The 15,775-nt window shown below is 33.3% G+C and overlaps 1 protein-coding gene across 2 annotated transcripts in view; it reads left to right on the top strand.

Moving 5' to 3' along the window:
• The window catches only part of LOC143188883 (octopamine receptor beta-2R-like), a 76,773-nt gene that overhangs the window by 7,515 nt on the left and 53,483 nt on the right, over window positions 1-15,775 (top strand). The window contains exon 2 of one of the 2 annotated variants that reach the window (XM_076393384.1): window positions 14,445-15,382. In XM_076393384.1, the coding sequence (XP_076249499.1) occupies window positions 14,750-15,382 (633 nt within the window). In that variant the 5' untranslated portion in view covers window positions 14,445-14,749. Of the gene's footprint in view, window positions 1-14,335; window positions 15,383-15,775 lie in introns of those variants that run through there. The other variant, XM_076393385.1, reaches the window with a different exon arrangement.

Here is a 15,775-nt window from a genome sequence, read left to right as displayed (position 1 = left end):
ACATAATAATAAAAGCTTGTATAGTAATATTTCATACACATATATACTTTAAATTCTAATTGTAAGTGTTCATTTTAACTGGTTAACTACTAAGACATTTTTATGTGATTTTGTAGATATCAGCTGTTGTATCAATAATTTATTTCTTTGCAACATTAGAAGAAAAATCACAACAGTAGCACGGTAAATATCGTTGCTTACTATAAATCTTTTTATTCAGTTTCATTTACGATGACGCAAATAATATACATATACAAATTCAACACGAAACATTCACAATGAAGGCTTGATTGCAGCTGTTACACATTTTGGGATTTTATTTCTTTTGGAGAGTAAATTCGATTTTTACCTCAGAATATTTCACACGTTCCAACAGCGGAGTTAATTTTGCTGCACTCTATGCTGCATAATATCTATCAGTATGCACATCATTTTTGTCGACATAAATGACATAACGAGGAACAAAATTTTTGGTGATTGACGAAACTGAAATCACTAATTTTCAGCACAAAATTTTTAGCTAATAATTACTTTACTGAAAAATATTACTTTTTATAGAATAGGTTTAATAATTTAAAGATATATAATACCTTCTAAAATAAACAACATTGGTATAAACCCTAAATATATTCTAAAAAATTCACTTCTTTGATGTGGTCAAAATATAGTTAGGTAGTAAAAAGTAAAGTAAAAAGCAAGAAGCTAAATGCATGATTAGAATTTTTAAAGCTCTTTGTATTTTATGCTTAAGGGGTACATGAAAAGTTTAGTGCATTCATATTACATTAATTTAAAGGCTTATAATACAGAATACAAAATGTTCGAGAAATAATTAACCATAAGTTAAAAATTTGTAAATATGTTAAAGATTAATTTGCAAACTATGTTGGGTAGACATTTTCTATCCATTGTACTGATCGTGAATATTATGTAACTCTAAATAATTGTTCGAATCTTTTTTTAGATTACCTTGTAAGGTTACAGTTATCGATATCTTGAGAGTTATTAAATATTTATTCCTGATATTCAATACATAGAAACAAGGATTTACATGCTATTGATCTACAAAAGTACCTATGTCAATATCGCAGAGGGTTAAGCTTCAACACAATTCCAGAATAGATCCTTATTTACATACAATAGCAGTTAATTAAAGCGGCCAGTCCAAAGTCTAATTTAATGAATAATAAGTATTTCAAAAAATTTGAATACTCTAATTTATAGAGTCTATAATTCATAAGTTTACAATGAGTTCACATCTTTTCGATACGTGTGAAATATTTTAAGAGTTCTGAAGACTTTCAAAACTCCACAAAGTTCAGAAGTTATTGAGACTCTTTTCAAGAAAAACACTTTTGCCATCAGTTCTATTTTTATCCAAACATGTAAAGTGCTTCTTTTATAAACGACTATATTACAGAAGGCGAAACAGATTTCACGTGAATCTCTGCTGCTTTAAATAAAAACGTGGCGGAGAAGACAAATACATCAGACCGCCTCGTGAGGAACGTTAGAAGACTTCACAGCAAATCCCATGATCAGTCAGGTTGCCACCTTCAAGCTATCGTCCGTAACCTCCCCACCTGGATTTACATACGCAAACGTCCGGCAACGGTTGCTGCCCGATCGCGGCCACCGAGTCTCGTCACTATGAATATTGCAGTATGTAAATCTAGCCCTCTTGAACTTGCTCCACTGTCAGCGCTATTTTCTCTTCTCCGCCCTCGCCAGGTTCCCCATTCGTACTCTTCGCTCGACGAAGGCCGTAGCGGCCTTTCCATCCGAACGCGTAATTCATTCTTGCTTCTCAAGGCGAGTCTATCTAAAAATTCTGATTACCATCAAAGTTTCATGAAGCCTTGGTGATGTGCCCACTGGAGGTAATTTCTGGGGAAAGATACTCTGGTACTCTTGTGAAGCAGGAATGCTGTTTAGTGGTGGAAGAAATTAGTCTCTAATATGGCGTTGCGTACGCCAATTTCTCAGAATCGTAATCCTCAACATTTAGATGCACTTCGCTTTTGGAAGTAACTTAACCGCAATCGTGGAAATTTAGACGTATGTACTTTAAATTCCAAATTAATTTCGTACAGGTTATTTGTACATACAGGATGGTCCACTTAAGTAAGGTCACCTAAATATCCCTTTTTTTAATTGTGATGATAAAGAAAATATTTTATATGCAATTGGAATGCTATCAGAGGATCAATATACTGCCAAGGTATTGCGTATATTTAATATAAGTAGTATTATATATTATAATATATATTAAAGAAAAGATTCTTCAAAATGTTCATTTTGGAATACGAGGTATACTTACGATTTCAGTAAAAAAAAGAGACTTGAGTTGTTTCTTTATAAGCATTTCTCGCTCATGTTTGAATGACTTAGAGGATTGATCAACTTAAAAAACAACCATTGTATTTAGAAAGGTCAATCTAAGGATAAGAATTCAATTTCGATGTCTTATAATAAAGAGACAAATCTATTTCTTTTGAGTAGAAAGTAAATGATACAATTTTACTTTTTCTACTTTACATTATCATGAGTTCAAATTTTGGAAAATATTCTGGTACTTTAGGATATAGGGTGTGTTACAGGATACGTATTTTTAATTTTAATTATAGGTTTCAAAAAAAAGAAGAGAGTAAACGAGCTGTTTCTATGGCCTCACTTTTATCATAAGTATGGTACAAAGGTACATTAGAAAATGTAGATACACATTTTTGTAGTAAAAATAGAAGCGTAGTTTGTGTACGTAAATTAAGGCTTTGGAATATTCTGTATAAAGAAGAAATAAGGTACAATATTTTAAAAAATCATTGTTTCATGAGATATTTAAAATCTTTAACAAGTTGCGTACTTTAATAAAGATGATGTTTGAATTGTCCACCTCCACACACTAAGTACTTTATAAATTGTTTCTTTATGTTTATCGTAACAGAATTACTCTAGGCACTCTAATGTTTGAACAGTATACTTTAATTCATTTTTTAAATCTTCTATGGAAACAAATAGCCGCAAATATACTTTATCGTTACAGTAATTAGGTTTAGTAAATTTATTGTTTAAATATATACATAACAAATAGCAAACATTATTTCATATTTCGAAACCAACACCCCAAATATAAAACTTTAATATAGTAACATTTTTTACCAAACAATTGATTAGCATTTTACGTGTATTATAGTGCTCTTCAAGTTAAAAGTCAGTTGCTTCATTTTGTCTGACAGTCACAAGTATAATGCATTTATCATTGGTAACTTCAATTGTTAACTAGAGTTTTCTTCACTTCCACAGTCGTTTTACTTCTTCAGAATCTCCTACAATTAATGAATCTGTTTGCCTTGGTTTTCTATTTTTATGGACTTCCTGGTACATCATTTTCAACTGGGACGTGAATATTGCTCACACGAACGAACATAACTACTACATACTTCCTTCACGCGCCATGGTGTAGAAGTATTAGTAACGATTAGTTCAGGAAATGTGGTGCACTTATAACAAGTTTGCTTCCCATTTTTTCATTGACACATTATGTATTATTTGTACTTGAACCGTTGTTACTCGTATAAGTGTGCTTCAACCTTGTTCCATGTTATTTTCTGACTCACTTTAATTGTCATTAGATAACATGTGGTCTATTAACTACTTTACGATTTTGTAATCGTTACAGAAGAAATAAGACGTTTTCCAGAGTTCAGATTATTATTTTGTTGCAAATGAGATCCTATTATTTCCATTGTATGAGTAACAATATTATTATTTTTTAAGTTACTAATGCTAGCAATAAGTTAAGGATCCCGTTAGTAATAAAATTGTGTTTAATATTGAACTGTATTAGCAATTAATGAATCAAAATGATATATATTTTTATATCCGACATCTATTTACTCAACAGTACTACTAATACCCTTAACAATCTTTTTCTTATCTTAGACGTCCTTCTACGCTATCGAAGTTTATTGAAAGTCAGAACACCTGATTCAGAATAAGTTAAGAGTTTGCTGTTTTCTTCTTACTGTAAGTTGTGTAAAAATAAAGAGAAATGTAAACGTCAATTAAGAAATTAGATATAGTAAATTACATTTATTATTACTTAAATACTTATCTTAGATCGGTTGCAAATTTCAGCACCTCTTACAGTATTTGTATTATTTTAATTAAAACTTTAGGCGATACATTGTTAATTTCTTAAGTGTTGTGCTTTAAGTCATTCAAAATATTTATGAATAGGTTATCAACCTAGTAATTATCGTTCAAATACAGAATACAGACGAAGTTTAACACTGAATCTTAAACTAACTCCGAAATAGTCTTTAAAAGGAAACAATCAAAAGCTCTTTCCTAAGTAAATTTTCATAATTGTCGTACGCTGATAACGTGAGTATTTAAGAATTACAAACTTTCTAAACTGAACTTTGTTTCTAAAAAAGAATATAATCAAATATTCTAGTAAATAAAGTATACGATTTTCTGAAACGAGAAAGTGACTTTCGACCCACCCTGTACTTCACTGATCACTAATCAAGTTAATCTCATCAAGAACAGTAATATCTTATTGTACTGGCGTGTGTGAGATCCCAGTTGACTTCAATTCCCTCTGATAGAACGCTATCGTGTTGACAGAAGAAACAAGTGGACAGTTCCAATTCGAATCGCAACGCAGCGCAGTTTCTACGCGAATCGAGGGAAGTCAGAGAGGATTGGTGCATTGAGATCACGTAACTGCTCGAAACGGTCTCTTCTTGACGTGGAACCACGATTTATGAACGACAGCTCATGAAACTGCGCTCATTACGTGAATTTTCTTTTCGTCTTGGTCACTCTTTCATTCACGATTCAAGGATCAACGAGGACATGTGGCTACCGTCGTGAAATTTAACCAAGACTTGCGATGCCTGGTAGAACTAAGGCTTTGAAAGGACATTTCACTAATTGCAAGAGAAACGAAATACTCCACACGTGGAAACTAAGAAAATGGAAATTTTTTAGTGAAACATTCGTTTTCAACGAACTGGAAACACTTTATACATAGAAATTAGTTTTGATTAAAACTACTTAAACTATTTGATGAATCTCGAAGGGTTCTGGACATTTTGCAAAGCTGAGTCTTGAATTGAATATATTAATTTTTAGTATACAAGTTTGAGAAATGCTTTACATTTGTTGCTACTTATAATAAAAGATAGTTACTAAATGTATTAATTTGTAAATGCTACAGAATATCTATTAAAAAATTATTTAATAGGTAGCGTTGATTAAATTGTGGGAATAGTGTTGAGCGAATTCAGTTCAATAAATTATTATCACTGTTACTAATATTAGAAATAGTTTTTAATTTCCTAGGTTTGCTTACAGCATTTTAAACGGTTATTCTAATACTAACTACACTTTAATATTCATTAAGATTTTTCACATTTACGTCACAAAAAGTTCTCAACCGCTTCAAAAGTTTCTAGTCTGCAGTAGACAGGGACATTCTACTCACTGCTTCAGCAAAAAATGATGGTCTTTTAGACGTCGTAAAGTTACGACACGATAATTAGTACTTGCAATGTTAATTAGATGCAATTGTTAATTGGCGTTAGTTTACTATTATTGTACCTGAATGGTTATTAACGATAATTGTGGTAAACGCATTATGGAGCATAAGAAGCTATAGTAAAGCGTTGTAAATCCTTTAGAAAATGAAATATTCTTAAAACTGTAAGATGAATGTTGAAAGTTTCTCTTTCAATTCTTTTCATTCGATATTTATAACAAAATTCATGGCATCTAAAATTAGAATAGTTCACAAGTATCTTTTCTATGATATAGTCTTTAAAGCTCTAATACAGTGACTATTGAAATCTTTGACAGTGTTAGTAGTTATTTGTAAAAGAATAAGCATTTTTGTTAATAACATTCACTCTTGGACTTGCTCTTAATAATGAAATTTTTAGTTTTTACTTACGTTAGTTACTAACAGTAAAATCTATTTTACAATCCAGCAACTTTCCTTCGATATCCTATATATTAATGCTCTGTTTGTTGTTACAAAATACATTAATACATAATGTTTTAATTTCTTATTATTAAACTAACATTAAAGGACTTTAAGAATAGTTTATAACTAGAATTAAACAGTAATTGATTATTTTGTGATTATTGGTATATAATCGATTATTGAAAATGGTAGTAATTATAATCTCTGATGAATTAGTTGTCAGTAGATAAATCACTAATTACAAATAATTCTTGTAATCACAGAATCACAGTACATGATAGATAGAATGTTTGAATTTGAAGTGAAAATTATATTAAATGCAAATTACATTTCTACATCAAAATCGTAGCTTCCATGAGCTCTCGCGATGTAACTAAATTATTTGTTTATTCAATTGTCTAATAAATATGTACTTTCCACAACAAATTTACAATATCGTTGTTATCATTATATTATTTGTATTTAATATTGTGATTATTAATATTAAGTATATTCCTGTATTACAACAGTTTCGTTTATTTCTGATATTCATCAATTATGATTACTAGTTATCGAAGAATCATTAATCAACCATTGCAGAAATAATTTCGTATTATTCAATCGTAAATCATTAACTAAATTACGTTTTGCTCAACTCTGCTTGTGTGCTTATATTTAGCTAATGACTGATCGCGTGTGCGTGATTAATCGAGAAACCAAAATCGAACTCGTGTCTCCTCGGAAGTAACAAGCATGTACTAAATTGTAGACTAACCATCTTGACTTGTAAATCGTTGTTAAACCCTCAGGATAAGTCTTCATCAGAACTTAAGATAATCATCGAGATAATAAGTTAAGATAAAATTCGAAATAATTTTCATATTCAAAACACACTGCTTCGATAAAGTTTGTCTTCTTGAAATATTTGAGAATCTGGATACTCTGGAATCGTGAGATATATTCTAGAAGCAGACTCAATCCCGAGAAAAATTTTTGATCCGACCCTATCTGAATCGACATTTTCAGATTCTCGCACACCTCTAGTAAACCCATTTCGAGCTTCCACTCTTTTCATCCAGCTACACCCAGTCCCTCTGTGTGATTGAGATCGATCAGCCTGGTAAAGGAAACACCGTGGGTCATGGTTTTCGCGTTGATGTCTCTTGATACCTGGCACCTGGTTTTCAGAAACAATATAAAGGGCCTTAGAGAGTGGTCGAGATTTTGGTCTAGTCACAAAACATTTTGAAAATTAAAAAAATTGCTGTTTTTTATTATCGTCTAGAATAATAGAAGATGACTTCCATGATGAACATTGTTCTTGAATTAGATATAGTGACTTATGAATTTATTCATATACAATCTGAATACCCATTAATTAATTTTAATAGTTACTATACTCCATTTTTTTCTTTTATCCATCTTACATTCTATTTATAGGTATATGTAACCAATAGTTATATGTATAGGTATATAAACAATAGGTATATGTATATGTAACATATGTCCACACTCCCTAATTTTCGTACAAAATATCTTCAAAACATGAATATGTGAATTTAAAAATGTTTCGTAAACAAATTCACGAGTCTCACACAGTATGCTTTGCATTGTACATTTTATACATTCTACTTTATTTTTTCATCATTTTGAGATAATAGATAATACGAAACATTTAGAATTTCTTATATGTACTGTTACTCTATTTTATGTATATCGAAGAATCTATCACAATACCAATATACGTTTGTAGAAATAAGACTGATTTAAGAAAACAATCTTTGTATGTAGATACTACAGGAAACAGAAGAACGAAAAAAATCAATGCACATGATAACCAGAAAAAACTGTCTAGTTCAAATGCATATAAACGAGAGAAGGAATGTTGTTGGTTTCATAATTTATATTCTATTACTAGCTGAATTACGTACTACTTGTTAACCTTGATTAGTTTCTTTTTTTTAAAACGCTTAAATTAAAAGGAAGAGGCATACTGTACATACATTATGGATAAAAGTGTGGAGTAACTTGATAATTTTCATTAAAATTATACTACATGGCCAGGCAGTTTTGAATTATATTAAAATTAATATATTCAAGAATGTTTTCTGTTCTATTATAATGCAATAAATTAATGCAATGCCTTGTTATTTGAATTACGCGTTATATTGGAAGCCTGGGAAATTTATTTGCCAGAGGTGTGTGAAATCGAGTTGGGTCAGGAACAGGAAAATGCGCAAATGTGTCGGGATTCCCGGGAATTTCCAACAATTTTCGAACATTTTCGGGTTTTTCAAATGTGTCGGGATTCCTACAAACCTGGAAATTTTCAAGATTTCCGCCATTTACAGAAATGTTTCTCCTCAGAAGTTTTCTTCCAAGAAAGACCCTAATTCGTTGATGTAGTTGGACTATCACTTTTTATAAAAACAGACCAAAAACTAAGAAATCTGTCTAAACATAACAACAGTAGCTAGTAAGACAGTAATGCAGTAAAAGGTGAAAGCTCCATTGCATTTTACGACTTTCAGAAGAATCCTGTAAGGATTTGTTCTCAAGAGCTTAAGCTACTAGAAAATTCGAAAAGAAAAATCAGCTTTCCAAAGTTCCACAGAGAAATAAATATTGCGCCTGCATCGATTTACTCTTACTTACATTTATTCTATACTTGTATCGATTTACCCTAACAATAGATGCAAGCTCACTTGTGAGTAGTCTGCGTACACTATTTCACTATCACTTTTTATAAAAACACACCAAAATTTAAGAAATCTGTCTAAACATAGCAACAGTAGCTAGTAAGATAGTAATGCAGTAAAAGGTGAAAGCTCCATTGTATTTTACGACTTTCAGAAGAACCCTGTAAGGATTTGTTCTCAAGAGCTTAAGCTACTAGAAAATTCGAAAAGAAAAATCAGCTTTCCAAAGTTCAACAGCGAAATAAATATTACGCCTGCATCGATTTACTCTTATTTACATTTATTCTATACTTGCATCGATTTACCCTAACAATAGATGCAAGCTCACTTGTGAGTAGTCTGCGTACACTATTTCACTATCACTTTTTATAAAAACACACCAAAATTTAAGAAATCTGTCTAAACATAACAACAGTAGCTACTAAGATAATAATGCAGTAAAAGGTGAAAGCTCCATTGCATTTTACGACTTTCAGAAGAATCCTGTAAGGATTTGTTCTCAAGAGCTTAAGCTACTAGAAAATTCGAAAAGAAAAATCAGCTTTCCAAAGTTCCACAGAGAAATAAATATTACGCCTGCATCGATTTACTCTTATTTACATTTATTCTATACTTGCATCGATTTACCCTAACAATAGATGCAAGCTCACTTGTGAGTAGCCTGCGTACACTATTTCACTATCATCGCGAACCGTACCGGAAATCAAAGCAGTCCCAGTATCCAGTTCAGCCTATTCACGGTATCCGCCGGAACTACGGTGTTTCGGGTGCCATTAATTACGGCCATTGAGGCTGCATCTCTCAATTCTGGACCGCGTGTGAAGCATGCTGTTTAGCCGCTGAAGTGATCTAGACCTTGACTTTAGTGGACTTATTGGTAATGCTCGCGGCACGCAGACTAAATGGCCGGATGCGCTGGCACTTTGCGATCGAAATGCATCAGAGATGTCCCTGACACGGGACAGTTATGGATACGCGAACTGTAGTCAAATGTTGAGAAAAAGTTGGGGAACCTTGGATACTGGGTCATCCCTTTTTAAATTCGGATGCGGTCACAACTCGATAAGAGGGAGGATGAGTCAGTCGGTTAAATAAAAATGATGTACGTTGCAAGCAATTATGTCCACGTGAAAAATAACATTCCATGTCGTGTAGTGTCGTCTTAGTTTGCACGACTGTACATCAAATAATTAAAGAGTAAGAGTAGATAACTAAAGAAAGTGTGAAGTACGAGAGTGGTCATGATCGGTTGATCTGTCGAAATTTTCGGTTGTCTAAGTTTGTTCTGAGTATTTGATTGATTAATGGTTTAACAGATTTAAAAATTATTTCAAGGTTTCGTTTTTTTCCTTTCAATCTTTGATTTGAAGGTTGTTACAACTTTCGGTTTTTTTAATTAAGTAATTAGTTTTCGTTGCTTTTCTATCGGACACAATAACGCGTATAAATGGACAATGCTTCTACAACACCGTAACAAAATCTTCCCAAAACGCTTTACAACTTCTTGTAAAGTGATAATTTCTTACTAATAGGTCTAGTATTCTAGAAGTTGTGAACGTTAACTCTAAGTCATATTTTCGAAAATTGTTAGCATTTGAATAACGAAATGAACAGTTCATACTCAGCTATAGCCAATGAAATATGTCGAGAAATGGTTGAAAAGCTGAAGAATATCAAAACATGTATTATTGTACATTTTATATAGAATGAACATAGAAGAATCAGGCTGCGGTTATAGTGGATCCGTTTTTTAACAAAATGATGTTCTGACGAAGATGTCTGAACTTGTCTCGCTCGTGCAATAAAGAGTTCGTACGTATTCGTCAGAAAAAGCATCCACTATAACCATAGCCAAAATCGGTGATGTGTGGTTCAATTTTAATCATGCTTCGTTTTCGGCGAACTTAAGTTTAAATTTGGATGGATATCAATGCGCTGAAATATAGTTGTACGAGCTTGGAAAGTACAATACATCCAGATAGGGGGAACTAGTTTAAAGTAGATAAAGTTAGCAGTCCGACTGTGTATGTTAAATTTACACATACATGTTATTTTCGCAAATTGGCTCGTGTATACCAATTCGCACCAATTGCATGAATGTCCAGACGCAGAACTTTATCCAAGTTATCTAGCAAGAGCGACTTCATTTAAACTAAACTTCTTGGCTACAGCCAATCTTCAGATCTTCGTTCACACGCAGCAGTATAATTATGTAAACTAGCTTTTCTACAGAATATGAATGATGTTGTTTAAGTTCAACTTTTTGACCTGTGCAATTCCATTTTTTTATTATATGCAACGATTTTAATTGCGCAAATTCATTTATACACATAGCATGAATGCTTTCACTTGAGCTAAAGTCTTGGCCTGCATAAACTTTAAATTTTCGTTCACATGCGGTGATATTATTGCGCAAACTACTTTGAGCATTCAGCATGAATCATTTCACTGATACAACTACTTATCCAGTCATAATTCAGACAGAACCTTCCTGTGAGCAGAATCCATATAAAAAAATTGTATTTTGCATTTGTAATTTTATTTTGTCACATATTCTATTTGTTTCACTAAAAGCATACATCAGTGAAATTTTCACACATTAGAAACAAAGGAGTGTGACTATAAATAAATGAAAAGTAAAAGGTACTTTTAAAAAGTTTAGTTAAATTTTGTCCTTGTATTCTATTGAGTATGAGCAAGATATACATGCATACATATGAAATATACATATACATTTAATATGGAAAATGTAAACACTTATATAGGTCTAATGATATATGTATGATATAAGAGATATTAAAAAAAATTATTATTATATTTTTGTTATATTATACATCACTTAATTCTTAGTAAAGAAAAATAGATATATCTTCAGAAGCTGAATGTAATAACGAAAAACATCACACCTCAAAAAAGATTATGAGGAAAGTTTAATCGAAATAAATACAGTTCTTTAATAGTGAGGGTGAATTCTTTTCTCTGCGCTCCTACAGTGAACTTGGTAACATGTTAAAAGTTCTGGGTTGAAAGTGAAGTACTGAATTACCTATGTATTAGCAGATACATACCAGCATAGTTTGTAACTAAATTTACTAAAATCTTTCATACATTAGTACCTACATTACATAATGAAATTTAAACAAACAATGAAGAAAGAGAAAAAGCTGCTATAGAAGGTGAACAATATGAGAATCACATAATGTTTAATACTGTAAAGTTTCAACGCGAGACAATGCTACGCATAACATTAGGCGCCTGCAACAAAGCACGCACACTAATCTGCTTTTCCTGTAAAGTTTGCAGAGATTCTCGTTGCTCGAGCGAACTGGGACATTAACATAATAATGACAGTCCCGAGTCGCTTCCAGCGATAAATTGGTTTTCACTAGTACATGAATGGAACGACACTGTGTCTGTTTAAATACGCTCCATGCTGTTGGGCTCGCCATGTGTCTCTGTGGAGCCATTACTCGAGATTAGGACACCTGTACAATATGTAGAAATTAGAGTTATTGGCCCCGATGGACTGTTATCATTGATATGTCCATCACGGTCCGTATTGTCCTGGTATCTGTTGGGAAGCAAAATGGAAACTAGCTGCCTGTTTGTCTGGTATGATAATTTTAAACGAAATTGTAGTTATATTGGTTGTCAGTTAGTCAGTTGGTCTTATGACTGCTTCTGCATCTGTCATTTAGAACCAGAATTAGAATGTAATGTACCTCTGACTTTAGGGAATTAGATACCAGGAGTCTGTCTTTACAACACGTTGGCGTCTAGTTCAGAACGACATTGTTCCTGGAAACTATTTGGAGATCGGGTGTTTGTAATTAGATTTAAAGCAAACACAGTCTGCACAGTAACAGTCTTTGCGAATTCATTCATTAAGAGGCAACTTAATAAAAATTCGCTTAAAGCAACTAATTGGGCTATTAAATCGTTGGAAAAAATGAGAGCATCTCTGACTATTAATCACACACAAGTGCTTGTAAATTATGACGCTGCATATCTGTCATCTTTCCTTCGGATACGAATTTACCTCAAACGATGATGAATTTGCTTCTGATGAGATTTATAGAAATTCTATATTGCACTACGTGTGCCATATTCATGACATTAGATTTTAATGTAAAAATTTGTGTCTTTCAGAAACTTAATGTATTCTTCAAGAGGACTTGTGTTGTAAAGGTAGAACTGTTACGTTTTCACCATTATAAGTTGAATTTTTTAAATTTATACATATGGAATATAGTGGACTATTATATTTAATTGCAGTCGAAATTTTGTTTCATTCTTCTTTTATAATAATTTCAATTTCTATAGGATTGTCTAGATTTTAATATCGAATTGGAGTTACTACTTCATTTAGTGAAAGTGTTGATGCTTGTTTAACGTATAACGTGCGATTTTTCATTGGCAGTTGTTCCTTAATGAATGGATGCAGGTAATAATTATATTTTCAATTATATTAGTGACTTCCTGTATAATTTTTTCGTATATTTTTTATTACTTCTTTTTTGTTTTTCCTATTTGCACCTGGTAAGGATTGGCTATATTTATACATAGATTTTGTGTAGAAGGCGTGATTTTGAAATTCCTTTTGTAAGTATAGGTGCTTTAGAGCATTACAAATTTCATAAGTTTTAGCGGGGAATTTAATTGTTAGTCCAGGAGGACATTGCTTAATAATGTCACCTGCGACGACAGTTCACCCCACTCTTAGGTTTGATTTCCATGCCTCTATCTAAATTTTGTCATGAAGTGTCTATTTATTGTTCAGGTTTAGAAATTTGATTTCACATTTTGATCTGTTAATGAAATTTACATCGATTTGAGAAGTCTGAACGATTCAAGGAGCTGTTGTAAGTGGACATGAAGTGTCTAATTGTCGATAATGTTCAGGGAGGGTGACTATAAAATTTTTCTTTTCTGGATTAGTTGATAAGTTGTAAGATTCTGATTTACATTTTTAACTAACGTTCTTACCAACTAGATCATCAGCTACAACAAACTTACATTTAACTCGAAACGAGGATTTACATATTTAGTCATTGGGACACACTAGATAATATTTGTCAGAATTAGCAGCAGCTTTTAGCTGTGAAAATCGAGAACCTTCATAACAACCTCGTTACCCTTGCATAATTCCAGCTGGCACGAGTATTTGTACATTACGTCCACCTCTTCTGCTATTTGCGTTTTACTTCGAATAGCAGAGAGGAAGGCGTTTTTCAGGCAAGCTAAATATGCGTACAACTTGTCTCGCCTGCCAGTTGGATGACTGTTTGCTTTAATGTTATAAGGTACATCCTGTCGCTCTCAGAGATAGGACTTTATGTGAAAATTCATATATGGTGCATGTTTACCTCTTCCATGAATTCAAATACTACTTTCTTATTCGTTTGGTTCCACGAAACTGTCTTTCAGCAGAGACAGGACATTGGTAATTCATTCAAAGTGGAGGATTCATGGTATCACAGCTAGAAAGCAATTGCAAAATCTCTAAACTGGGTTTCATATCGCCGTGAGTTATTCATTTGAATATTACAGTATGCAGATTTCCAGGAAACGAAATATCTGACAAACTGGAGAACTCGGGTAGCTCATTAGAAACAGCATAAGATATCAGAAAATTTAATCAGTCCAAGATTGTAGAAGTTTCGTCTTCCCTACTTTAATGAAACGTATATTACGTAGATATGCCAGATAACGAATCAGTAACAAGTTTTAAGAAACTCAGCATATTTATCTCAGCTTGATTTAAAATTTTCTAGCTAACAAAACTATTCAAGGATCATTACATTTACGGGACTTCAATCATTAGATAGTGGATAGTGAACTGAATTAAATATCCGTGGACATCTCAGACTTCGGCAGGTGTTCGGATTACCTAACTCTAGCCGCAGAACAGACAACTTCAAGCTTCCTATACGTCATCATGCATGGAGACATCCGAGACAGTCAGCGCTTGATCCTCACGGAGTGCCTTGAGAACTTCAAAACCGTGTTCCGGGACCGAGAGACTATACCCTGAACCGTTTTGCTATGACTAACATGCTACCAGGTCGTGTGCTCTGGAATGGAAGTCAGTGAGTCACTGGAGGAGGATGTGGACTTATCGCTAGGCAGGATTAGCTCGACTTCCAGTATCGATCGTCTCTCAGTGTCGCTCAATGCGACTGTCGACACATTGCAATCGTCCAATGCTGTTGAGGATACTTATCAGCAGCAGAACGTGATCTGGACGGTGATAAAGGGTGTTGTGATGATCAGCATCATTATAACGGCATTGGTGGGCAACGCATTGGTGATCGCTAGCGTCAGACGACATAGGAAGCTTCGTGTCCCAACCAACCGCTACGTGGTCAGCCTGGCAGCTGCGGACTTTCTTGTAGCCGTGTGCGCGATGTCTTTTAACGCGTCTGTCGAACTGACAGGTCGTTGGAACTTCGGTAGAATTATGTGCAATGTGTGGAATTCCCTGGACGTGTACTTCTCCACAGCTTCCATTCTCCACTTGTGTTGCATTAGCGTGGACAGATACTATGCGATCGTAAGACCGCTCGAGTACCCCGTTATTATGAGGAGACTCACTGTGACTTGTATGCTGGGCAGCGCGTGGCTTCTACCGGCTCTAATCAGCTTCATACCGATCTTCATGGGGTGGTACACTACAAACGAGCACCTGGAGTTTCTCATGGAGAATCCTCAGGTAGATTAGACGATGTTACTATCGTTAGGGGTGCATCGTGTCTTCGAAGTGGAATTAATTTTCCAGGAAAACTGCTTCTGACAGAGAATTTACCTGTCAAGTATTTTTTTTATTTTTTATGTCAAATATTGTACATGACACGTTGTAGTAGAATCTCGATTAATCAACGTAGAAACAAATTCGAAACTAAGGAGAATTTGAAATTCTGTGAATTTCATTAGACTTTTGTTAACACTAGAGCTACCAGGATAGTCAAAATTTCTTGTGCGCATTTTATTCTTTAAAGAAATTATTATTTTCAGTTAATGCTCTACGGAACTAAAGAAATATGCTACTGGTGAAAAATTTGGAATCAGTTTGTTAATTCTTTTTCAAGTTACACTGTACACGTAC

This window comes from Calliopsis andreniformis, chromosome 3, assembly GCF_051401765.1.
Source record: "Calliopsis andreniformis isolate RMS-2024a chromosome 3, iyCalAndr_principal, whole genome shotgun sequence".
In the NCBI taxonomy this organism is placed as follows: domain Eukaryota; kingdom Metazoa; phylum Arthropoda; class Insecta; order Hymenoptera; family Andrenidae; genus Calliopsis; species Calliopsis andreniformis.
Note: the sequence above shows the minus strand (reverse complement) of the source record. Positions and strands in the feature narration are given on the sequence as shown.